A 27,239-nucleotide genomic window follows, 5' to 3' on the forward strand; every position below is an offset into this window, starting at 1 on the left:
ATATTTATAAACACAGCGATATTATATTGTTAAAATTTTTACTGAAAAAATATAGTTATTATTTACAAAATTAAATTCTTTATCCATACCATATTAAAAATTTATTGCGCTTATATATGTTTCTCTTGTTATTTAACTAATGTATCAACAGCAAGCTTTTGGATATTGAATTTGCTATTCCAATTTTAATATTATTATGTTATATCGATAACTGTAGATAAAAGGTGTCCATATAAAAATTCAAAGTTTTTTTTGTATAAAAACAAATGAAAGCATCTTTCACCTCAATTGCAATGAGGTTTACAAGCTCGAAACTCAGCTGATGGAAGGTCGAGGGTCGGCGCATATGCACGACACTCGTTTCCCGTTCGTAGTTCCTATAGTTGCGTTCTTGTCCGGGTTTCGAGAGGACGCGGTAGTCGCGCGATAATAAATTATTCGAGATAGATGATGTTGCCACGCCACAACGGGTCTGGGCTTGCTCTCTGCTCCTGCAGTGTTCTGCAACCGGGTATTTATGCCGAGTCTGGCCGCCATGCTTCATACCACCGGGATAGCAACCCCCCTGAGTTATGTCGACCGCGTTGGTCTTGATAGATTTTACAATTTACGATCGCCGCGTACACGCGTCGCCGAAATATCAAGCTGTCGCGAACTTCTCCGACGACGACTTCGCGTGATTTCGGGTGATCGTACCTTTCACCGTCGAGACAAAGTGCACGATGCACTTTGACATCATCGGTCTACGTGACAATATTCGTGTAACTTTGCTATGGCTATTCTCGCTTATGTTTTCAAAGCTTCATTAGTTTTTAGATTTGACTACATTATTATAAGTAATAATGTTAACAAATATAACTGTATGATATGGTAATTAATTGTGAAGAAAATACAGTAATTATGTTATTTCTTTACTCGGCATTGAAATATTAAACATTCTCTGTGATGATGCATGTCGAATTTCATATGGTTTGTCAAGAGTAAATCACGCGCAATGAAAATTAAACTCTTCTCTTTAAACTTCAAAATGGCCGTGAATGGCCTGGCTGAAATTTGAAACGAGTTTTAAAACGAGCTGTAGACTAGTATCCGAGGAGCGCTCGTCATCAAGCGTAGAACGGGTTAGTTTTATGGTCCTACAAAGATAAACCTCTGGCTGTTACTACCCCGCCGTATTATCTCTGGGTGCGAGGTGGAAACATACTATACGCCGGTATCTCACTGGACTAGACCGCCATTTCATAAGCTTTCACATCATTTTACCCGGATACTAACCACCGTCGGCTGATGTTCCTCACCCTTGAATCTCTTCCGATGCGCCGCAAAGTGTCGAGTCAGCCGGATAGAATAAATGCAGGCAGAACGCATAAATCGGTTGGAAAGAAGACACCTTTATTCTCCATAGAGTTTGAGGATACGTATTAAGGGAATGCATTAAGGAGACTTCTTTAATATAATCATAACATAATTAAGGAGTTATATATTTCTAAATAACATTAATGTACTGTATTAACAAACAATAACTATATAGAGCTTGACTTGACATAAAAAATATTTATCTCAGTTCTATATATATTTTAATTTATATGCCAAAGTTTTAAGTAAATATCTAGTCTTTATAACTATATCTAATAACAATATTTAACTTGATTTGTTTTATTTTATTACATTAACACAGTTAATGTAGATAAATGTTAATGCTTACGTAACGGCACAAATTTCCTAATATGTTTAAACAAAAAATATAGACGCATTAATTTTATTCTGTACATTTTATACATCTATTTCAATTCTTCGTCTTTTATAAGTTATTATGGTGCAGCCTCTTATATTTTTCGAATCGTCTTACCTCTGTCTTACAAAATATGTCTGTTAATTACAGATACCTAAAACAGAAAATAATCTATAAAAGTTAGTAATCGATTCAGATAGCTGTTTAAATGATAATTTTTTTATACACATATTTTTTAAATACACATCTTTTAGTGCTGCCTTTTTTAATTTATGCTTTTGATATTATCACTATTACAGAAAAACAATACTTTTTCTCAATTGTTTGCACTTTTTTTAACAATTTATTTCAAACTGACAAAGTTCTTCTTTTTGTTACCTAGCATCGCGTATTCGGATTCACATCGTAAGAATTGATAATTTTTCCTTTCATAATAAATTAGATAAGGGGTAGTTTTCAGCCTTCATCTTTATCTGTTGTTACTGTATATGTAACTTTATCAAAGGCTTTTTAGGCAACTCCACCAATTGCGACCCCAATCGAAAAGTCTTCTCGGCTCTTACGATGAAATACTAACGCAATTAAATGTCGACGAGCCCACACCGGATATTGGCACTCCTCCGCCATGCAGTGGTATTACCCTTCCGCCTTTCGACGCAAATACGACGATGCGTCTCCACCGTCCTCACCCCGTGACCGTTGCCGGTCGTATCGTAGCCGCCACCACAATTGTCATACCTCCACGACCACCCCTCCCATTTTACCCACACCATTTCGTGTAACACAGCACAAAGGAAGTGCCTGGAAATCGTCCAATATCGAGTGAAGTTCTCGAAATTCTCGATATCACTTTCCAGTCGTCATGGATTGCGCGACAACGCAAAGGTCCAGAAAGGGCTGATGGGGGCTGGGGGGTGATGGCAGCCACGGATCGCGGAGGGTAGCGGCCCGATTAAGCGACGATGTCCTACGACGCTCGACACTCTCCGCACGTACGACGAGAACTCCCGCAGCTGCTCGGGATTCCATTCGCGCCAATTTCGAGAGACCGATGAAGACGGAGGGTAGCCCCGGCATGTAGCGTAAGAAGTCGATTATCATCCGGACCGCAAAATACGTGCGAGAAGCGACGCCATTACGAATACGAGCACACACAAAACACCGTAGTACCGGGCTTTGTGAAAGCCACGCAAGTTTCATAGAAAACTTTAAGATGTATCGAGCGTCGTAATTTCGCGAAGAAAGGAAACGCTAAAAGATTCACGATAGATAGATCAGTCATTTTACACAAGTTGGTTTGTACCTTGGACCACAAATAAATAACGTGACGGTTTTTAGATAATTATTCAAAAAATAAAAAAAAACAGATGTTTCCTTACATTCCCTTTGCATACACGAGAGATGATGCTTCTTATGACGGATCGCAAATTTGCGTATCCATTTAAAGGGTTAAGAGCCGAGTTTCCTCAATTTCTGGTAAAGGCAGACTAGGATATTGTCGCGAGAATAGAAAGCATGGGTGGAGACGGCGGGTGTCGTGAGGGACGATAGGAAGGAGAGATGGACCGAATTTGTCAGGCTAACAAGGTGTTAGCTTCTCGCCGCGGCGCGCCTCGACATCTGTAATGCTCAAAGTTAATTTCAGCCGCTTCGAGGGCGCAACATCGACCGTTCACCCGCAAAAGACGAGCATGGGCAAGAGGTAAAGTTTCTAAAGAACGCTTTTGAAATGCTCCGACGTGAAAAATTCATTAAAAATTAGTTAACCTTACGAGACGAGTACAATCAAAATATAAATTACTTAAAATAGACATTTATCTCCGAATAAATAATGGCTGTCTAATAGTCTTCTTTTTTCTAAAATCTAAAATTTTTAAGACCAAAACAATATTTGTAAAGGTTAAAGTCGCTGAAAAAAAAGTTAGTGTTCTTAAAAATAACGCGATTAAAGATGCAAAAGACGATATACGCGATTTGCAATATAAAAAGTCACTGACAAAAGATGATACATTATTAAGATAAATTTATATAATTTACGACATAATTTATAGCATTTGTGAAATTATATTTCATAAATGCTTAACGACAAACTTTTCAAGAAATCCTTTGTTTGATCAAACTTGCGAGTTCAGAAACGATCACGAGGGAATACGAGGTTAACAAAGTCAATGAAAATTGGAAGCGTCACCTATCTTGTCGTCACTACGACCGAAGCCGCGCATCGTACGTGCACGTAAAAGGATTGGCGACGACGGAAGGGAATGGAGTTGGATGCCGGGCGAGAGGTGGAGAAGGAGGAGGAGGAGGAAGAGGAGGAGGAGGAGGAGGAGGAGGAGGAGGAAGAGGTGGAGGTAGCGGTTTGGCGAGGACACCGGGTGGAGTCGACGGCGTTGCCCAGCATCGACCAGAATATTATGGACTTATCAAGCCATCCTAATAGTCTCATCAGGATGCAAGCCTGCAGATCTCATCATCCTCGGCGTCCCTGGACCACGTAGGAACGAGCGAGCAATGGCGTTTCCTGGCGTAGATAGCGTTATAGGAAGTAATAGCGGACTGGCATGATTACGTACTGTTCTAAGGCATGGGTGACTTCGAGGAACAACAACTCTTAGTCGAGAGCCGAGCCATACTTACGTTGCATCTTCTTCTTTCATTCCTCACCCCGAAACGGACAGCCGCGCGCTGAAAATATCACTAAAATCTCAATTTGTTCCAAAGCAGATAAATTTAAAGCAAATGTTAACGAATCAAATATTTGTAAGATTGAAAAAAAACATATTTTCAAATAATTTTCTTTTATGAATAAGTTTGTACATTGCTTAATAAATTTCATAAAGTAAAACTGCAAGTCTAAGGCAGTGACTTTTTTTTAATAATAAAAAATTTTACTTTCGACTTTTCCTATTTAACAATTATTTATATAAATTTCTCTCTCGTTATCTTTCTTACACAATTTTTATCTTAAAATATTATATCCTTATATCTATTATTGCATTCTAATACACTCGAGTAAATTAATGAGTAATGCATTTTATTCGAGACATCATAAATTATCAAAAAGGCAGCACAAAACAAATTAGTAGTGCGACCAGTTTGCAACCCTCGCTACCGCATATTGCATACCGTGTACGCGCAAGCACGAGGAATTACATAGTTTTGGGATATATATTGTTGTTTAGTATGGTTTAGAATTTCCATAGATAACGGAGAATTATAACGGAGGCCGCTGTCGCGGGACCGAGAAATCGTGCGCCGTATAGGTATTCGTATATACGTGCACGTGAACGTAGAAGCAGGTTTCCTTCTTCCAAATTAATTCGCAACTTGGGAAGGAGAGAATCGAGAATCGATAATTCGATATTAGTCATCACATTTCATCGGCTCCATTTCCAGTCAAGAAAAACTCGAATTACAAATTGCTCCAAAAAAAATCTTATCGAAATGCCGAAAGTATTTGAGAGTACTTTGATTATATTAACTCCCGATAGAGAGAGAGAGAGAGAGAGAGAGAGAGACTGGTAACATCAGAAATTCTATAAGCATGAATATAATCTAAAATATAATATAATCCGCATTGAAATTACCAAGCACAGCTTATCAGTCATTAATCATTGTTCTTATAAATAGCGGAAGATAGTGCGCGTCGCCTAAGTAAGTAGCATAAATTGCGGCGGAAGTACAGCGGATCTGATAAGCTCGCGCTAAATTGCGCGAGGGCCGCCTGACCTCCTCATCTTCCCGCCAGCTCCCTGACTCTCCTCCCCCCCCCCCCCTTGAGCCGCAACTAATAACTCGGCTTTTTCTTTAACGACGAACTACAAACTAATCTACGGCACACGCGCGCTGTCGCTCGGCGGACATACTATTGGCGACCCGAAACCGCCGTTCCCGCTCTTTCCTCCCTCGTCGTGCCTTCCGGCGAGCCCCCCTCGTGACCATAACACGAGCGGGCGAGAGCCGCGACGATGCAAAAATGGTGCGGCATCGGCGGTCGACCGGGACCAAGTAACCCACATTCTTTCGGTCGAGCCGCGGACCACACTTGATCGTCCCGTATATACCCGTGAGAGAAGGTTAGGTTTAAGCAACTCTGTGGAAGTTGCGGGCAGGGTCGGTTGGCCCGAGGGCGGCGGCAACTATTATAAACTGTAGCACCTCGAACTACCGCCTCCAGCCTTCCTTCTCTAACACCGGACGGGCCGCCACCCTTCTTTACCCGGCCGCCCCCTCGCCACCGCCCTTTACCTTGCTTCCACCTCGAATCCAACACCGTTCCCCACACCCACCGCTGGCTTCACCGCCGCCTTCACCGCCGCCACCGCCGCCGCCGTCGCTCTGCGCCAACCACCTCCCCCCGCCCCCCTCCTCCCCCCCGGTCCCAAATAACCTAGGAAGCCCCCTGCTGGAACTAACCCGCGCCCCGCACCCGAACTCTCTCCCGGTTTCTCTCCTACGCCGTACCCTCTAATCAATCAACCCCCAGGCATCTCGGCCGGTCTGCACTGGGGATCGCGGCTTTCCAGTCTTCACAGGAACGTCTCTCTATCTCGAAAGACGAAAGCATCGGCTGGAGAGCCGTGGGCTGGTAATCCTGTTGCTGCACAGTCCGCTGCAAACGGCCGTGTGCGCACACATACACATACACATACACACACACACACGAATACGAATACGCGTAGGCATGCATTCAACGCGCGACGTGGAATTTCCATCTCTGCGGCGAGCAAGATCGAAAGATTTCGGGCGAACCTCTGATCGACCTACTTGCCGGACGTTCCTGATTAGCGTCTTGTCTATTGATTAATGCTCGTTGATTAATGTGAACCCGTCGCCGGGAAGCTCTCAAAGGCTTCTATGTTTAATCTCTGTCTAGTAAGGTATAAATTATTTACGCTCGAACGGCCAAACTGGTCAGTTTGACCGCTAAATACTTATCCGCATCAGCCACGAAGCATGTATTTTTATAAATTTTTAATTAGCGAGAGAGTAATGAAAACGGAATATAAACGGAAATATTTCGTCGCGTTATATTTAATTGAGTTATATTTAATTGAGAGGTAGAAAATGGAGAAAATGAAAATCTATTTATTGAAACTCCGATCGATAAATAGCTCGGAAGCTGTTCGTTCAACCGAGCAATTCGTAACATCTATTGAATATCAATTTTCGACAGAGCCTCCCCCCCCCCTCAACCATTTTTCGTAGTCTTGACTATAAAGAAGCGAGAAAGCACTTTGGCATTCGGCCACCTAACCAAAGACGAACGTGATTCTTTACGGCGACGAGAGTGCCAGGTACAATGCAGTTAATAGGTAATTATCACGGTACAATTTTGCCCGATAGCCATTCCCATTCATTTCCTCGATATCTTCGGACGAGCCGCCGCCACCGCCGCATTTCGCTGTCTCTCCATCGTTTGGTTTCGACCGCCGTGCATCGCGTCCCAATATCTGCCGTTTTCTCCCATCTAGTTAGCTCCCATACAGGCCTCGGCGTAACTATACGCGCGAGAGGAAATGGAGTAATTATAAGGAAATAACGGGCGTTGTCCGCGTGTGGCGGGCATTGAGACCTTGAGGGTGCTTTTTGCTTCCCTTCCGCGGATGGACCGCGATTCCCGAACACGAGAATTCCAATACCGTGCGAGATTATCGACATACCAAAATGTACGAGTATTCGTATTGCAATCCTACGACACGTATATTCGCCGCGTTTTAATTTAATTCGGTTTTACCGCAATAAATATATTCTACTTATGAAGGTACCACTTATCAAGTCGGTCCTTGTTCTCCCGATCTGAATATCTCACAAAAAAGGGAAGATATGAGAAACGCAGGATGCAAATAGAAAGGAATAACAGAATCCGGACGAAAAATAAGCGATTTTTCGATAAAAATGTAGGACGGAAGCGTTAATTCTCAATTAATTTCTCTAGATGGGGATGGAGCTAACGCCGCACTGTTGATCGCACTTTCTGATTACGACGGCCAAACCGCGGACATTTATTTAACAACTCGACGCTCGCCGTGAAGTCGACACGACGACACGTCTCTCGCAGGGAGACGTTAATTCGTTAACGTTTAATTGCGCAACTTGCCTTGGTTCCCCCTTTCGCCCCCTGATCCAGGACTCACATGGGAGGCTGCGTGAACGGCGCGCGTTTGCACGCGTGTACTTGCGTGGAATTAACCGACGGGCCAATACCTCTCGTAACGGTCCCGGGGACCGTGCGCGATGCAATTAATATAATTACTTTCGATTACACGGAAGGTAGGAGAACGAGAGAGAGAGAGAGAGAGGAGGTAGGGAAGGAGGGACCACTGTCTCTCTATCCTCGTTTTCCAGGCTACCGCGTCGGCTCGCACGAGATTGCGAGCTTCGCATACGGACACGTGTACGAGTGTACACTCGAGCATTCTATCTTCGTCTCATCGACTCGATCTTTTGGCTGCTTTACAGTTTCAGCGAGAATAAAAAAATATAATAGAACAGAAAGTGTTTTTGATTGCATGGCGGGTGTATCTCGATGAATAATCCATCAAGAAGTATTGACAATCTTTGCTTTTTGGTGTTAATAAAGTGTCAAAATTTATCTTTTTTAAAAATCTTTTCAATATTAATATGATCGATCAAACGTAGATTGATAGATTTTTCTTTTTTTACTTATGAAGTTAGAGAAACTTCACAATGGGATATCATATTTTAATCAGTTTTTTACATAACGTTGAGATCAATTGCAAGCTTTGGTAATTTGGTATTTTTATAATACATACGACATCGCTATTTTCTGTCTAAGATTGCTTTTGCGATGTAAAATACATATTGACCTTTACTCGAGATCACTATTGTACGACCTTTGTCATTTCTTTACGTATATGAATAACTCAAGGTAAGCCTTAAGGTTCATCCTTTGCGCTAAGCTTATTTCTATCGCAAACTTACTTAATGCGACACCAAATCGTACTGGATATTTAACTGTTCAAATTCTAATGTATACTTCATGGCGAAAACAAATTTAATCGTTCTACAAGCCCAAATTTGCGTCATCAATATTCAATTGGCGTGTGGCTACAAAGAATTATCGCGCAAATGATGCGTCTAAAATATGTAACAGAGCGAGAGATGCCCTTCGCCTTCAACCAAAGTGAATCCTGCCTTCGTGCACGCTCGCGGATATACGCTCGCGCGCGAACAACCACACCACGTGAGTTTACCAGAACGAAACTACATGCGTGGTCTAGATGTATGCAATTTTGACTAGATTAACGCTGCATTATTCAGCTAATTAACTGCTAGGAACCGGCCCAGCCCGCTGTTTTCGGGTATCCCCCCGTGAAAACAACGTCGTTTGTCTTGCACCTCTTGCTCTCGGAGATACTCGCTCGGCACCGTCGCAGATATAAGCTTTTTGCGTTATTGGTCTTTCAAACTTCTGTCTGTTGCATTTAGCAACTCAGTACAGAGAATGGCAGCGATTGTTTATTATTTTGTGAAATTTTTTTAAATCTACTTAAAGATTTGTATAAACAACTTTTTTGGTGGATAAAATTTTTTTCTCTTATCGGCAAAAGTCTCAAATGACTCGTATCATTTGTTGAAATCGCCTAATTACCGGTGGTGGTGGTGGAGTGGTTCAGTGATTTTTTTTTTTTCAGAAAATACGACGACTTTGTTACAGCGAGGGAAATATCGAGAGACCGAAAGAAGTTTATAGACGCGTGAGAAACTAACCGGGAAACCTATATCCAAATCCTGCCTTTCGTATTGATTTGAAGAGCAGCGAAGCACGAACGAGCTATTCCGAGTTTGGCAATCATGTTCAACGTTGCGACCGCCATCTTCTTCGGGAACACTACGCGATATTGCAGTGACGTTCGGCGTTCTCCTCTCAAGCGCGAGCTCTCTAAACTTTGGTCGAATCGAGGAGATGGCAAAGGAGGATAAGAGGAGGGAAGCGGGCAAGGGGAGCGCGGCCGCAGAGAAACGGGAAAGGCGATGCTGGAAATGGGAGAATGGCTGAATATTCCTCGAGGACGAGCACTCCGTCGGCGGCGGTAACGGCCGAGTCTAGGCGTAGCCGATCCAGAAACCAGAAACCAGAAACCCAGGTATAGCTTTAATACAGAAACTATCTTTATACCGCACGGATGGACATGGACGAGGTACCTTTCAGCCGTGTTTCAGAGAGCTACGCAGTTTGCGAAATTATATTTATCTCGACCTCGTTCCCCGGTTTCGACGAAATCGCGAAGTGAACGCTAATTATAATAAAGCGGCGATACAAATACAGCTTAAAATTCAATAACGGTCACGGTAGAAGAATGACGAAAAGCATCCTTCATAGAATGATTATACGGTTCATCTGTTCTTCACTCGCACTCGAAAGGATATATCGTACAATCTTTACAGTCAGTTTGGTACGAAATGTGATCGTCCAATTCCCAGTTGTTATCTATTTAGCATTCACGTTCAGTGTCAATGTGAGATAAAAATTATACGACCACATTTAGCGTTAAATGCGCCGTGAGAATACGGATCGTCGCCTCCGTTATTAGTATGGCACTAGAGCTCAAGCTGCGCACATCTCTCTTTTTAAAGATGACCTTCGTAAAAACTCATCTTACTTGCTTTATAGAGATATAACAAGAGTGTCTCAGATTTCTCGTACTCGTTCTAGGTAAACAACTACAAAAAAATATAACTATAAAAATATCCTTTTTTTTGTTACCGCTATTATCGTTGTCTTTATCAAAATATTTAAAATGCCACACATTTATAGGACTGTTTTGCGAAATCGTTATGTGCGAACCAATTCGCATTAACATAGTTAAATGACTTTTATGTATAATATATATAATTTGCGCATTTTTTATGTAATATATGATAATTCATTATACAGGCTTAAATCTCATTCATTAAATAAGTGTTCTTAATATTGTATGTTTTTAGAAAAAAATTGTAACAAATTTTTTATTGTCTTACTAAAAGCCTTGTTAAAATTCTACTCTGTTTTTCAATAATGGACGACAAAACAGCGTACAAATATTTCCGGGAAAGAGTAGCTATATATGAAAGAATAAACATTCATATTCTTGAATTATTTCCGAAAGGTGATTGTAACCACGGGACAATAACGCGTATATCGTTCCTGATACGTTCGCAGATCTCACGAATGTGCTTCTCGAGTTATCGGTAGCTGAATGTCGGCGGTAGCGGCGGCGAGCCGATTGGCGTCGTGAGTAAGTTCAAATGCGAAGGTATGCGAAGGTATACGAGACCAGAGCGCGGGCATTTCGCCTCTGGAGGGCCCCACAGCTACCCCCAAGCAAGTAGCGCGATCGCGTTATGCCGCAGACTGGAACTATCGTAGGTTTGCGTAGGTGTGCGCGAGTATGCACGGAGACTCTATACTGCGCTGTCCCTCCTTCCCTCCTTAGCCCGCGAAACCCCCCAAGTCCGCCTCACTTCGTCGAGCCACCCACGACCAAACCACCCTTCTCATCCTCCTCCTTTTCCTCCTCCTCCTCCTCCTCCTCCTCCTCCTCCTCCTCCTCCTTCTCCTCATCCTCCTTCTCCACGAAAACCCCCGCAGCCACCCCCGCCCGCCGTTCACCCTTCCTTATTGCAAGTTCCACGGTCCGTGCATTAAACTATGGAGTTGCCCAGGCATCGACCCGACCCAACCCGCCTACCCACCATCTGGATATGCGGCCCGCGCGCATATACGCTATGTACATTTCTAATCAAGCGATATTGTAACTGCGGTCTAACCTCCAAACACCACGGCCTCCACTACCGGCAACCACCCCCTCCGCCCATCCGCTCCCCCCCCCCCCCGCGCCGCTTTCCGCCCTGATCTTCTCTCTCAGTCGTTCCCACCGGTCGACCTTCTCCTCTTTCCTCCGCCACCCTCGCTCGGAGTTTCATTCGAGTCCTCTCCTTCGTACACTATCGCGTTCGTATTAAATTGCCGACTTGCAATCGTCGCTATCCACCACGCGGTTCTCCCCTGGGCGGGCGAGAGGGGAAGAAGGCGATTGACTCTGCGGGATGCAGTCACATGGTCGTGCGAGTCAGAAAGACCATGCATAGCGTTTCGAACTGGCTCGATATTGGAAAGTGAAAAAGAAACCGAACAATTTGCGATATCTCTACTTTGTCGTCGTGTAAAAGAAACGAAATAAATTTTTATTCATTCACACAATAATTAATTACATACTTATAAAATATTAGCTTCTTTATTAAATCTAAGATTCTACATTCTAATCTGCGTTAAGAAAAAAAAAACACATCTAAGGTTTTGGAATACGAAACAAAATATGTATATATTTTTGTTATTTTCAAAATTACATAAAAAATATATTTATATGTAAAATAAAATATATATATATATATATATATATATATATATATATGTAAAATAGATTAAAATACTTCTATAGAAAGTAAATGCTAATATATTTATATATACAAAATCCATGCTATTAATCACACTGATGTTGATTTGAATAGCGTGATACCTTTCAACGTATGGAGTTATAATTAGATGTCTTCGTGCCTTCTCCGTATGGCGCGAAATTCATGGAAAATCAGCGGTCTCTGTAATCGCCGTTCGCAAACCGCGCAAATACGACTGGAGTCCCGTGACTACCATTGACTAGAAATGGAATTTATACCCGATCGTAATTGAAGTTGCCGGAGCCCCCGTAACTGCGGAATAAGTTTTCATCGAATGCAATAAACGTACATGCTGCAATATATCGATAGTGACGTCAATGCGATCTGCACGATATGAATCGCCGTTATTATATTAAACTAATGCCGTGCCTAGAGAGGTGTAATGTGTAACGATACTGAGAATAAACAAAAGGAAACTTCAAATCGCCGCATAATTCTCAGTATATATTTGCATGCTAACGACACGTGTAGGCATTAGATTTAATTGCACGTGTGAAATAACTGCCACTTCCGCCGAGACGATATGGGATTTCCATTTTATGGAAAATTCCAGCTTTAAGAGTGAACTCCATTCCGCATCAAGTTATTTGACGCTCGATTAATGATACGTACATTGCTCCCCTAAACTCTTGACTGAGCCCTTAGATATTTAAACATTGTTCAATAACATGATTTCGCAAACGATAGATTCATATAATTCTCGAGGAGATCATAATATGTGAAAAAGAGAAAAAATGGGGTGGAAATTTTTTTTTAGAAGAACAGCGCGATAATCTTTATCAACGATACTTATTACTTTAGAAATTAAATCATTGAAATCAGATACTCATAAAAAATATATGTATCTTAATCTAGTTAAATATCTGACGTCATAATTATATGACAACAGGGAATAAAAATAAAATATAAAAATAAAAAGATTATTATTAATATTAATCTCTTTCTAACACGCATATAATTTTAAACATTATATTAACAATATAATATAAATAGCCATACATATATAATATAAAGAAATAGTCATTTATATATATTTCGGAAGTGTATTCAAATAGCGAAGTAAAACGAGATGAATAATAGAACAAATCTAGCCATGGACCAAATTTTCGAAACCTGTTTTGCGATGGACTATTCTCAATACTGCGGGGCTTTCTCACGATACCGATGACCGCCGGTCATCTCACGAGATGCGCGAGTGTCATAGAGAAGAATCCCTTAAATCAGGTCCAGGGGATGAAACTGGTCAGACAAGATGATAATGTAAAAATACTTGCTCAAATCGTAAAATTTGATTTTAATAATATCTTAATAATAAATCTTCATAAAAAATATGCCGTAATAAAAACAAACAAAATTAAATAATAAATAATCGTTTACCGTTTCAACTAATCGTCCAATCATGAATCTAATCTAAACTGATTTATTTTACTAGTTTTATAATTTTAATTAAAAAATTTCATGAAATTTAATCTTTGAAATTAATAATTACATTATATTCTATATATTAATTACGTATTATTTTTTATTTTAATTAATTATATGTACTGTAATTAATTTCAAAAGCATAATTAATTTAAATTAAATTTCTTTATTTTTTAAAATTTATTTTAAATCTCTTTTTAAATTTTTTTAAATATGTATTTCTGTATTTTTAATATTATTGATATAACAGAGTTTCCTTTACACGCATATATGAGTATTTCTTATGTGAATATATTTCTTATGTGAATATCTACTAAACATCTGTGTCGTTAAAAAAAGTTAAAGAAATTCGTTACACACTATCTCGAGAAGTTTCATAAAGCACGTGTCACGTCGGTGAATAAATTATGCCGTTTTCGCGATATTGAACGAGAAGAAAACCTGTTCTGCCGCGCCTTCCCATCATCTCGCTACTTGACCATCTCGCGTTCTCACGCTAAGTCTGGACCAATGATGATCTCCTGCATGTGCTCTCAGTGCAGAAGAAACCAGATCCCGTAAAGAGGGGTGGCAGGTTCTCGAAATCTAAAGACCGAAATTCTGCATCGTAAATACAAGCGTGCGGTAAGGAGCGAGCTGGTTCCGCGTATTTCAAGAGACGAAAATCTAGGTCTGTCGGTCAGTATCGGGGATGCTGCGGTCCACGCAGCATCCCTACTGCTCGTAAAGAAGTTTTTCTGTCGGTGGGTAACTTCTCAAAATTTACGATCGTCAAAATTACGGCGTGCGACATCCCTACGCATCATAAAATATCTTTTTGACATTCGAAGATTCTCATCAAGTCGGAACGACCCATCGCACAGCAACTTCATCATCATCTCATATCATCATCATCATCATCATCATCGTCGTCATCATCATCATCATCATCATCATCATCGTCATCATCATCATCATGCAATTTCTCCGGATATCTAGCGGCGGTCATTCACAACTTGGCAACTCCTCCATGCTAAAATATGCAACTTGATACACTAACAGAAAACTCTCATCGCTGGAACACATAATTTTTTCATCACTGGTTCCTTCTGAACGCGGTAAGCCAATTATTTTTATTAAATTTGTGTACATTTTATTTGTGTACATTTTATCATACACGCTTTGCGTACTTAGTTAAAATTACATTCTTCCCCTTTTCTTCCGGATTTCGGCCTTTCTTCTTCTGGCATCCGCGCGCATATAGCGATTCAAGAAAGATACATCTGATTTTACTGCGAATTATTAAACCCCCAGAGAGGGTTATCAAGCATGAAGTAATATTCAGAACGAAGGAATATCGAGTTACATCCGAGCGTTCGACGTCCGTGACCGAGCCAGTTTGAGGTTAGAATTATTGATCTAATACTCGAGGAAGCTAAGCCGGGTGTCTACGTGGGTTCTGAGCATATCTTATACTTCCCATCCCACGCGCCGCGCTCCCGACTGAGCTCAAAGCTTCGAGGTTCGCAGTCCCAAAAGGAGCCCCATAATTAATCGCGTCCCGGGCGAAACACCCCGAACGGAGGTAGCCTGTCGCTATAGCTAAATGAATTCCCCGTAGAGATCCGCGAAGGAACTGTACTCTCTGGAACTGTACCAAATATGCAATCCGGCTTGAATCTTTACGAATTATTATAAGTTCTATCAACTTTTAATTCTATTAAACTTACTTTATATTTACTTTTTACTTTAACTATGTATCTTTCTACGATTAAAGATTTGAAAGATCTATTAATATTAATATTAATTGGCTTTGACTAAATATAAATGAAATTACTAAAATTTATAGATGCACATGTTTAATATAAAAATCATGAAGAAAATTAAATATGTAACAAGCAAGAATGTTATTTGCACGTAGAATAGATTGCTTCATATTTAATTGGTACCCAGCGTGTCGTCCGCTCGGCATTTAATATCCAATAATTCTGTAGGCATTAAAGATTGTCTAATGTCGCTCATCTAATAATTAAGCTTTACCTCACAAATATTCAAAGTTAGTTAATTAGTAGATTAAAGATAAAGACTTGTTATTAATTGTGAATGAGAGGGAACAAAATGTCACAGTCGTCAAATGCAAGAAAATGTGGCATTTAAAAAATTTCAAAATCGTATTATCAATCAATTTTACCAAAACTCCTCCACGTATCGCAGAACGTTCTCTCACCCTCTTCAAATTCCGAGATGGGTACGGTCTTTACTACTCAAGTTCTAGAGTCATTGATGTTTTCCGAGGACTTCGTGGGCGCGAACGTCCATTACCACCTCGATGATCTCGAAGCTGAAGCATCGACAAACATTCGTAAACGAGGTACATACGCCAGAGGTGGAACCTTAGAGCGAAGTGTTAGGTCGGTCGGTTGGTCGGTCGGTCGGTTGAGGGGAACGGGAACGGAGGAGGGGGAGGGGGGGGGGGGGGGAGGAGGGGAAGAGAGACGAGAAGGCGAGGCCAGGTTGGAAACTACGTGCGGCCGGTGATTACGTCGATCGTCGAAAGAACAAACTCTGGATTGGATTAAGCACACGGTGCTGCAGCGGCGCGGCACCTTCCCCATTTACCGGCCGTGGCCGACGTCGGCCCCCCCGCCCCTCTTCCTTCCCGCCACGGTTTACCATAAAGTTTACAACTTCTGTCAAGCTCCGCGCCCGCTGTAACCGTACTAGAATGACGACAGACCGACCCTTTTGGTCCACGGTGACCCACCCACGATGCGAGCTCACGGCCCACACTCGTGCCGCGAAACGAGTGCACCGACCGAGTTAACGAGTACGACTTCTCATTGTGCACGCGAAAACACTGCGATCATTGAGTACGAGGGAAACTTTGACCTGAGGGATAAATAGCCAGCAATTTCGGAATTCACTACGGTTTCCGCCTACGTGCTATAAGTTCGACAATTTTGAGAACGCATTCCAAGATGTCTTCGTCTTACTCTTTTTACATTAATAATTTTTCTGCTTTAAATAGTGCCAATTAGTTAAGTAGTAATAATTTTTAATATTCTGAAGAATTGACAAATATGTATTGTCATTCGAGATATTTTGTCGACATAAATTTAAGTCGTTAAAACTTGATTTTAAAAAGAATATTTAATATAATAATTTATAGTCTGTTCTATAATATTTAGTACTTTCGAAATATAACAATATAAACACTTTATTAAAAAGGTATCTAAATTGTTATTGACTTTGAAAGTAATCGTACACTATAAGACTATTAGTTTCTATCCTGAATTTCCGAAAATAATGATGGCTTCCGCTTCCTCTTTAATACTCTTTAACGCTTATCGATTGTGGCTATTTTGAGCCTAATGTACACTAAATTTGCACAAAGTCATAAAAGTAGATCACTAATAAGTTATTAGAAATAGTAAAGTACTTATCGGATCGATTAATCTAAATCAGTCATAATCAAAAAATAACATTTAAAAATCGCGAAAATAGTACCTGTTAAATTATTATCATTAATTCATTAAAAATCGTAATTATTTTTATTTGATCGTCTAATATTAAGCACGAATTAACAATAGAAACGTGGATGCAGAAAAATGGACGCCGTATCATGCCCCTCGAATGCAAATTACATCAGCTACCCCTTCGAGCGTTTCAGGGGTGCGTCTATCTACGAGGGTCAAGTCACCCTTTCCTTAATTCGCAACTAAGATGGCAGCCGACTCGCCGGCCATTTAGTTTCCCCAGCGATCCCGCAGGACTTCTTGCTCGTCTCTATAAGCTCCTGTCTATGTGTCGGATCGTATCAGAGGGGAGGGAGGGAATAGTGCCGAGAACCCCGTGGTCATCGTCTCCACATAACGTGGGGCAGGATAATTTTCTCAATTTCGCCGTGTCTCTCGTGGGGTCGGTCGTTAAGGGCTCGAAGTGAGATTCCAGGGGGGTCGAGGAAGGTTTCGGGGAGGAGATGGTAAGGGTTAGACCGTAAGATAGTTTGATAGGCTTGGTTGCCAGGAGACCTCTAAGGCCTTAGCCCGGCTACCTAATGCCGAGAAAGGCTACCCAGGAATACATATATACAAGCCCGGGCTTATAAGTGATCCTGCCTATGTACTCGCCTGCTCGCACTCGCATTATTCGCCTCGGCGTCCGCGTACCGTCCCGACACTCGAAGCGGCGCGCATCAAATGAGGTGATAAGAATTTAACTCGTCGCTAAAGATTAAAACTGGCTGGTTTGCATGTTAAGTGAGAATCAGGAGGAAATATCTATCTCTTTCTGCTACGTAAAACATTGTCACGCAGATTTTATTCAATTTCTTAAATTAAAAGACCACTTTTCAATTTTGGCATATATCACGTACATATCTTTACAAACGTGATCTCAAATTAAATTTCTGTCAAAAATAAAATTATATATTAGAAATATTATATAAAAGTTGAAATGTGTGTGTGTGAGAAAGATGTCGATCAAATTAAGTAAATTAATCTGGTTAGCTGCGAATCTCACAAACTAGTCTACGTACTAAACGAGAAAATTCAATCACAATCAACGCCAGATAAGGAAAACGTCGAATGGGTGATTGTGCACTACGGACAATTGTGCAAACTGGAACAATTCCTAGGAAACTTATTGAAGTTTCTTCACCGGAAGCGCAATGTTCTCCACAATCGGGCGCTTCCTTTAAACGCTCGAAAAGTCGAACATCGAGTAGATCGAGCTGATTGTCCACAATACGAAATCGAAGCGATTCGGAGACAAAGTCATTTAATTTAAGATGTCTTTTTCGCTTCTTTTCAAGAATCACAATCATCATTAAAATAGCGATGACTACAAAAGAATGCAAAGTAGAAATATAAAATAATTCTGTCTATATCTAATGAAACATTACGATTTTAAAAAATATTTCATGTTAGAAAGTGCAATTTTATTTTATATCCTATTTGCAATTTCGAAATATATTTTCTTGTCGCTTCGACCAATGCATTTTCAATTAAAAGACTTTCCAACTTCACGACTTTTTCTTACACACGGACAAAAAGACGTTTTTATCGTCTAATGCCGTGCTCGACCAAAGATCAGAATGCCTGAGCTCGAAGCGAGCAAGCGTGACAGCTTAAGCAACACGTCTCGACAGGGTTTACAGGGTTTCAGCAGGAGTCTTCGCTTCCTGCGAACGATTTTAGCGCGCGAGCATTAACGTCGCGTAATGTACCTCGCATGCATACCTAGCAGACAACGAGTATAAGGCCAGAGATACTCTCGCGGCCAATGGCTGGACGTGGTAGTCCTGTACAGAACAGTTTTACCGATAAGACCCGCCGTGTTTAACAGCCCCCGGCTAAAGCACCGCTCAAGCCCGCCCTCCTCCCTCTGTCGCCCCACACGCGCGACCCACACCCCATGCCCCATTCACCATAGAACATAGACCGTGTTATATTATATACGCGTATCTATGGAACTACCATGGAACATCCTACGTAATCGTTGCGATCTTATACCGATCTAGTCTGAAATGTCGAAAGCGCTCGAGCCGAGAAACTGCTAGGAAAACCGTAAGGTCTTGTGCGGAATATAATTCGTTGTTTCTAAAATTGTAACATTGTCGATTGACATAAATCTTTTACAACAAAATTCCAAATTCGTGCGTTTCCTTGGTTTGAAAGCAGAATACGTAAATTTTGAACAAGAATTTATTCTTCTCAAAATAAAAAGATAATTTATTGGAAATTAGTCAAAAAGAGACGAGTTAATCATGTAAATACATGCACATTCAATCGCGAAATATTTTTATCGAGTTGTTTCGCCAAGAAGTCGCTTTATCAGAATATGCAGAAGCATTTGTTCCTTCTATATAAAAGCCGTTTACGTACGCGTACTACATTACGTGCGGAAAGCTCGAAAGCGCCCGACAATGTGCCAAAAGGCAGGAGACGTATAAAAAAGCGTTGGCGGAGAACATTCAAGGTTACGGAGTGCAAAGTAGGGGATGAAGAAAAAAGAAGATACGCGAGGAAGCTTTCGGGCGGCGTTGTGAGATCCGTGTAGCGGTCTCCGGGGGCGCAAGAAACCGCCTTAGTACCGGATCAATAGAAGAAGAGGGGGGCCGACTCTCCTACCGTGGAGGGAGCGAACGAGGTGGCCGAGCTACAGAGAGAAAGAGAGAGAGAGAGAAAGAGAGAGAGAGAGAGAGAGAGAGAGGGGGAAGAAGCGAAGAGGGTAACAACGGCAAGGGTGGAGAAGCGGGACGGCGGGGAGGCAAAGTGGAAAAATCTTAGGTTCCCCGCGCGAGGAGAGACTGTGCGAGGGGAGCGAGAGAATCGGTGGGGGTAACCTTAGACAAGAGGCGTGGTCTGTACGTCGTTCTCACCCCACGACTTTCCACCGAGAAGCAACCCTTATCGCCGACGTGCTGGTAGCCACCATGGACGTCGGTCACAACGATTGTAGGGAAACGTACGTAGGTTGGCGGGTGGAAAGACGCCGCTCGAATCCGCCGGATTTTCGTCTTCTTAACACTCTCTCTCACCATCCCTCCCCACCTCCTTACCCCATTCTCGTCCGTCCACTCTCTCGTATGGACGCACTTCTTTCTTTGTGTCGCGATGTCCCTCTCCGGAGCGATGCGGCCGCACTCTTCTTCCATCTTGACCATTATTCGTTCCGTTTCTTCCCTCGAAACAACACGAGACGAAGATAGCACAACGATGACGAAACATTTGCGCAAGGAAAATAACGACGACGATGATGATGATGATGACGATGAAAACGCGAACCGCGGACGAATACGATATGTCCTCGACGAACGAGAGCCGCGCAAGCGGAGCTTTTTTATCGGGCAATGGGTAGACGAACCCCGAAGAGTGAAACGAAACTCGTAGCGGCCGTGCTTTTTTACGGCGCATGCGGCTGTTCCGCGGGAAAACTGGTGGTGGGGCGGAAAGAGAATCGAACTCACCACCCGATTCACTCTGCTTCCCTCTCGTTCGCGCGTATTCGGCGTTTATTTTTCGGAGAAAGTGAACGAGCTACGATCGATCCATTGACCATATCGCTGAACATTTCCGAATTAAAAAACATCCACGAGCGACTTTCGATAAAAAGACTAAAAAAACTTATCAACAAGGTCTCCACTTTGAAAAAAATAATATACAACATGTAAATTATCGATACGTTGCCCTAAAAATCTAAATAATACCAGTTTTAATAACGATATTTATAGCAATTTTTATTCACGATATATTATTTTTTATGCTGTTTTATTAATACTTATAAAATCTTAGATTATTTTTAACTCTATATAATTGTTTTAGTTTTATATAAAATTATTTAGAGTTGACACCTGTAATAAAAATATTTTGTGCTTTTACTCTATTAATTGCATACAATTATGGCAAGATGTATATTCTTTCGTCATCTTCGTGACTTTACGATCGGCTGCTGGCCTCCACACGGTTTTCCAATCCCCCTTGCGTGGCTTCGCGCAACGCATACTCGCCAGCTGATCGTAACGGTGGAGGTTTACCGTGCAAATGTGGCAGCACGAAACGTTCATACATTTCGGTTACATTACCGTAGACATCATCGGATGTGTTGACGGGAAATACGAGCATAACTCAGCCGACGCTACCTGCCAGGATTTCGCGAAAATCCCCCTTCGCTCTCCTCTCTCCTTCTCTATCTGACTCTCTCCCGTCTCGTACAGTTTCCATCGTCTCGTCCTCTCATTGCACACCCCTCTCTCTCTCCCCCCTTCTCCCCCCCCCCCCCCCTCTCTCTCTCTCTCTCTCTCTCTCTCTCTCTCTCTCTCTCTCTCTCTCTCTCTCTCTCTCTCTCTCTCTCTCTCTCTTCCTTCTCTCTCAATCTCTATCTCTATCTCTCTCTAACACTGAGTGATGACGTCATTTCCTACCGAGTATTATACATCTCGCAGCGTATTTCCGGCGGCCGATTAAGATTCGCTCGACATTCGGCGGGAGAATGAGATTTTCCGAGAATCCGACGAGCGCGTTGCGAATAGACAGTTGAAACTGTTAAACAGCTTGAACATGAGTAGTGGCAAATGACGTGTTATCAATCCTCAGGAGATTGAATATGAATCATAAAAAAAAAAAACTTGATTTTCATACTAAGCCATTGAGTTCTTATAGAAGTATCATTTTTGTTTTTTCGACCAACGCCGCATACCGCATGATTTTTTTCTGATGAAGGAAAATGTGCAAATTGAAGGAAGATATAAATATCTACAATTTGAAATACAGGTTTTTACACCATCCAATAAATCTAGCATACATTTTCCTATGGCAAAGGCTAGTTATACATTTCTTTTAATGCATGTAGCACACCCCCTTAATTAAAAATTATCTTCCGTTAATTATTGCACAAATATATGCAACAGATAAATTCCAAGAGTATCAATAAGATGATGATAAACGAGCATAAGTCTTGATTTACATAATTAAATGTTTTTCACATATCGGAAATATGACACTAGCAAAAAGTCCAAGCCATAGGTCATCCAGTCCTCGTCTCTGATTTCTCTCTTTCTCCGTCTCCTCCCTCATCCTTCTCTCTCTCTCTCTCTCTCTCTCTCTCTCTCTCTCTCTCTCTCTCTCGCTCGCTCTTTCTCTCTTCTTCGCCATAGGTCAGGACTTATCAGCGCGTAATTAACGACGAAGCAAAGTCGTGTCGTTGCCGAGCAAAAAGCTACTCGCGCGGATACAATCCCGTAAATTTCCGGACTGGCGCGGCCCTGCCCCCTATCCAATAGCGAGCAAGAAAACCCGTTGTTCGATGTTTTGCACACGGTGCGCGACGCGACGTGTTCGCCGGAATCAATTGTTGTTTCGGGGTTTGTTTGCGGCCGAACTACGCCGCGGCCACGCAATGAGACAAGCCGGAAATATTACCGTTGCACCGCGAGAAATTATGCGATCAACGTGGCTGTAACGCAGCGTCGAGCACGGTTCAGCCCGGATGGCAGCGAATTTTACTCGATAACCCCCCTGGCGATTGATATTGATCACTCCGAAATGTAGCGGCCGCAATCATTACGCGCAATTACTAACTTAATTCGCGTTGTGAAAATGTTGAAGGTCCGCTCGCGAGATTTCACGACCTCAATTTAACGAAATTAACGATTAACATGCAATTCTGTATCATAGGAAGAATGCGCTGTGTCATCATCGACAACTGTACAAGAAATCAGTTTTATTAATGCGACATCATTTCATGAAAATTATGTAATGAGAAAAGGGTTATTGCAATGTACATTCAAAAATTACCTTAATTCCTCTTTATATCATTGTTTTTTTAATTATTCATTTATGTCTGATATTTAATTCAAATGCTAAAATAAAAAATATTTTAGATTTATTGAGAATGTTCAAAACGTTAGATTTGATTTAATAAAAGATTTAATAAAAGGCTAGGATACTGTTCTCTTATGGAGTCAAAATTGAAATCCCACGGGGTAAAAGCCTCTGGACCGCAAGATCCGGATTTCGAAGCAGAATAACTTCTCTCGCGAGGGGAATATTTTAGAGAAGTCAAAGATCGTGGGACGGATTCTTCTTCAGAAACCGGTTCAAGATGGACTTGAGAAAATGTCATTTCATATAATCATATTATTTTTTTTATTTATCCATTTTAAAACAAAATTATTAAAAATCGTATATTTACACATGGTATATATATATTATATATTTAAATAAATAATTCATAAATTAATAGCGTTTCACGTTTGCACAAACCGCTGAGAAAAAAGTCTAAATATCGGAGAGTTGGGTGAAATTTATTTCGAAAACAAGAGAATGACACATCATCATAAGAAAAGATCGTTAAGAAACGATTAATTGTCGTCGCGTCACAAATATTAAAAAGTTCTTTGCCGCGCGAGATGGCGCAGAATATCAAATTATAGCACAACGGCTGGATGTATTCGTTAATCGTGTTTTCACCCCTTCACATCAGCCTTCCTATCCAGTCGGCGCGACGGTAACGCGCGAGTTTCGGTAGAATCCAATTAATGCCGACATCTCTCCGCGTGTCTTTCACCATTTTGAATTTTAAGCGACATAATATGCCGACCGACACGGCTTGTCAGCCTCTCAAACTACCTATCATGTCTTTCTTCGAGCGAAATCGGATATCGTTCAAAACTTAAAACGACATGAGCGTAATAAAACGCAAAAAATTTTTATAAAATATTACATTAATGAGATTTAAAAAAAAAACAGAACACATTCAAGAGGACATTCATATTATTTCACATAATAAAATAAAGCACCTTTACAATGTCATATTTGCGATATGTTAAATATATCAAATTCGGTAAATACCCGAGGCGGTATAATTATGTATTTCTGTATTAGCATTACGCATTAACGTTTTACAGTACGCGAAGCTTGATATTAGCGTTCATCGGCAAAAAACTGTATGAAAAAAAAATTTCTCTGCCGGCTACCGCGCTACCCAACGTAAAAGTGTCGGATACACGCGAGATATATGTCTTCGATGTAAAGTGAAGGATTAGAGATAAAAGGATCGGAATTAAATAGTCATGTTTACGTTGTTAAACGTGCGGCGAGAACGTGGGACGAGGAGTGTATTGTACGAAAAGTGTTCGGTCAGGAATTCAGAAGATAAACTGGAATTTCTGGCTTGCAGATGTAAGCTCGTATTTAGCGCTCCGCGCACCGCCGAGGAACAACGTACGATAGTTTAATTCTAACTTCGTTCGTACGAGACCCTCGTATGTGTCACAGCAATAACGCGGAAAACAACGGACCAATCTAAAACGATTGTCTAAAAGTTCGGTTAAACTCGCTATTAAACTTACCGAGGAACTGTTAATTAATTCGAGACTGCCGGCGTTGCAGCTGCAATCGTTTTCAAGGCCGTGTCTATCGTTAGACGCGCCTATAAAAGAAAGCGTAGGACGCGTTAAAAAAAAAACTGTCTGTGGCCGAGGGTGGAGACTGGAGACAGGCGTTGAAAAAAAAAACCGCATAAAAAATTATATAAAAAGCAGTTGCCATTATAGAACGCGGGATAATAATAAATAACTAATATTAACTTATATATCATATAAAAATACAGCAGCGTGCTACGAATAGACCGTCAACGTCAAAAATAGAAATGTTATATTATTCCGTTTCGATTTTCATCATTAAGATGTAAAGTGTTTTCTAATCGGATAAAATAATGAAATTCACGCGAGTAAAAGAGATTAAGTAAGATTATAATTTTCTTCTACTTGTGACTATTTCAATTTCAATATGTAAATCGTACTAGAATTGTACAACTTTATGAAAGTAAAAACATTTAGATGTTCTTGTGCATCGTAAATCTACATCTATTGCTACATCTATTTGCGAATAATTTAAGGTGTGTCGTCGTTCCGCGTAATAACTCTATACGACAGAACGACGAATAATACCGCGATTCCTTACCTAATCCTGAAACAATCTCTCGACCGAATGGCGTCGGCGATTCCGCGGGGGAGCGAGGAAATGCACGATTCTCGAGGGCGAGAAGAGAAGCCCCTTTAGCCGGTCGGATGTGACGACGGCCGAATGAAGGGAAGGGGCGAAAGCGGATGGAAGGTGGAGAAGCAGGAAGAGACGAAGGCGGCGGAGGCGGAGGAGAAGAGGAGAAGAGGAAGAGAGAGATAGAGAGAGAGAGGGCGGTCACTTGGCGATTAAGAACACGTACTAACCCTGCCTGGTTTTCCACCCCTGCAGCCTAGGATCAATACAACTTAGTTTCCCGTCTCAACCCTCGCCACCCCCTCCCGCCGCGCTCTTCTCACCCCTCCCTCCCCCCGGGTAACCCCTTTGCGCCACTACCACCGCCGCCGCCGCCGCCGCCGCCGCCGTCACCGCCGCCGCCACCACCACCGGTGATGTTCTTATGTCGCGAACCAGCACGGCGAAGCTGCGCTTCTTACGAAGCCGCGGTTCTGCAAAACCGACCTTTGAATCTGGCGGATGCAACGGGTGGCCCAAGATAAAGGGATTTAAATGCGGCGGGGAACGCCGACAAGAATGCGCCGGGAGTACGAGTCGTCGCCGCGACACGACGTGCTCGCACAAAGTGATTTAAGAACGTTTCAGCTCCGGTTTTTATGTACCTACATGCAACGCGTCGCAGACGTGCTGCGCCGTAATTAATAGCCGCGCGCGCGACCACTTTACAGAAAACGGAACATATTACACTCATAAAAGAATAATCGACCACTTGTTACGGCAATAAACTACGCATAATCATTGTTATTAAAAAAAAAAAAAACTAAATACTCCGTTTTGCAAAGTCAATTAGCAATATTATGAATCAGCGATAATTAATCTCAGAATGTATAACGAATTATATTAGCTTCACGTTTAAGTGCCGTTTTAAAGAAGAAGGATTACACAGATTACACAAATTAAGATAACGCAAAAATTGAAAGATGAAATATCCGTATATCAGTTCAACTCCAGAATAAATGAAAATAAATCAAATGCAGGTACGTAAAATGCTCAATGTAAAGTTATAAATTTCCAAAGCTGTCAAGTTTCTTATAATTTTATACAACTTCTACCTAAAGCCTATTACTATACTTTTTACTATACTTTAATACTATAATCTACTATAATTTAATAGTATTGATCTAAATATATACGTTGAGTTTCCATTATGAGCGTGAAAGTTGAGTAACCTATCAGACGCGAGAAGAACTTGCGAGGTGCGAAATCAACCGGGAAGCTATGAAGTAGCATGAGTAATGGAACGCTGCGTGCAATCACGTGGATGGGCAGCCGCTCAGGTGCCTCGGCCGGTTTATTTATTTATACGCGATCCACCCAGTATAGGACGCGGCGCGAGGAAGTGTGAGGTTCGTAGGTGTGGAAGTCTTCTTACGATCGATAGAGGTTAGTCGCGCCCAGTTCCGCGGATGAAAGCATCCACTCTCCCCCTCCCCCCCCCCTCCCTCCCCTTTCTAGGTGCTGTGCTAGAACTGGTGGTAGTCAGCTCCGGTTGCCTTCCCCGAGGTAGAAAGTCGCCCGATTCTCGTTGTCTACTTCTTCATCTTCTTCTTACCCAACTCTCCCCGAGCTCGACTGAAAACTCGGGCCAACTCGCTCTCCTACTTTCTAACACAACAGAGAGCTATATCCATGATCCTCTCATCTGCATTTCTTCATTTTCTCGTACATACCCTCTGCGTTGTCGTTACCTTTTGTTCGCTATCTTTTAATTCATTTATCCGTTTTCTTTTACACTTCTTTGCTTGATCTTAAAACCAATCCTCCAATTTTTCGTGTTACTTAAGCTCTTCTCATCTTTCGTATTTTTCGAGGATACATCATCATCCCCCTCCCTCATTTGTATCCTCTCTCTATTTTATCAAGTTTAATATCTACTTTCTTCTCTATGTCTTTCCTATTTCAGGCATTTTTCTCAGACATCGTCTAAGACATTTATTCCCTGATTACGATCTACGCCGCTTCGTTTGCTTTAGATTCTCATTACGCCGGATCTTCGTCCTCGTCCTTCGTTTACGTTTCCCCCTTCAGTCGATTGTCCTCCCCACGTTCTCGCTTATTCCACCGCGTCTACTCGCGCCGTTGTTGAGATCAACCTCTTCCTT

The 27,239-nt window shown here is 41.6% G+C and overlaps 1 protein-coding gene across 7 annotated transcripts; it reads right to left on the minus strand.

Moving 5' to 3' along the window:
- Positions 1-1,371: 1,371 nt before the first annotated feature.
- LOC148937007 (uncharacterized) lies at positions 1,372-26,511 on the minus strand. 7 transcript variants are annotated; one of them, XR_016138792.1, is made up of 3 exons: positions 24,447-26,511; positions 4,370-4,417; positions 1,372-4,253 (listed from the first exon to the last, which is right to left on the minus strand). XR_016138792.1 is itself a non-coding variant. In XM_089074863.1 (3 exons), the coding sequence occupies exons 1-3, from the start codon at positions 20,259-20,261 to the stop codon at positions 1,857-1,859; spliced, it is 183 nt and encodes a 60-aa protein (XP_088930989.1). In that variant the 5' UTR covers positions 20,262-20,631; the 3' UTR covers positions 1,372-1,856. The 7 variants fall into 7 exon arrangements, 3 of the variants coding, with proteins under 3 accessions (XP_088930989.1, XP_088930987.1, XP_088930988.1); XR_016138791.1 differs by lacking the exon at positions 24,447-26,511 and adding an exon at positions 19,977-20,587; XM_089074863.1 differs by lacking the exon at positions 24,447-26,511 and adding an exon at positions 20,157-20,631 and having other exon boundaries at positions 1,372-1,886.
- Between the last annotated feature and the right edge of the window lie 728 nt (positions 26,512-27,239).

Source organism: Pogonomyrmex barbatus, unplaced genomic scaffold (assembly GCF_055798465.1).
Source record: "Pogonomyrmex barbatus isolate J1 unplaced genomic scaffold, ASM5579846v1 scaffold18, whole genome shotgun sequence".
NCBI classification, from domain to species: domain Eukaryota; kingdom Metazoa; phylum Arthropoda; class Insecta; order Hymenoptera; family Formicidae; genus Pogonomyrmex; species Pogonomyrmex barbatus.

Bases quoted from the DNA above. Each gene is read 5' to 3' on its own strand.
- LOC148937007 (XM_089074861.1), bottom strand. From the start codon at position 20,261: ATGGTCAAGATGGAAGAAGAGTGCGGCCGCATCGCTCCGGAGAGGGAC. The intron at 4,418-19,976 runs GTGAGAACGACG...TGATATTTTCAG, and splicing joins TCTCGGTGGAAAGTCGTGGG to CGCGCGGCTGTCCGTTTCGG. The intron at 1,887-4,369 runs GTAAGTATGGCT...TTTCTGTTTTAG, and splicing joins ATGAAAGAAGAAGATGCAAC to GTATCTGTAATTAACAGACA.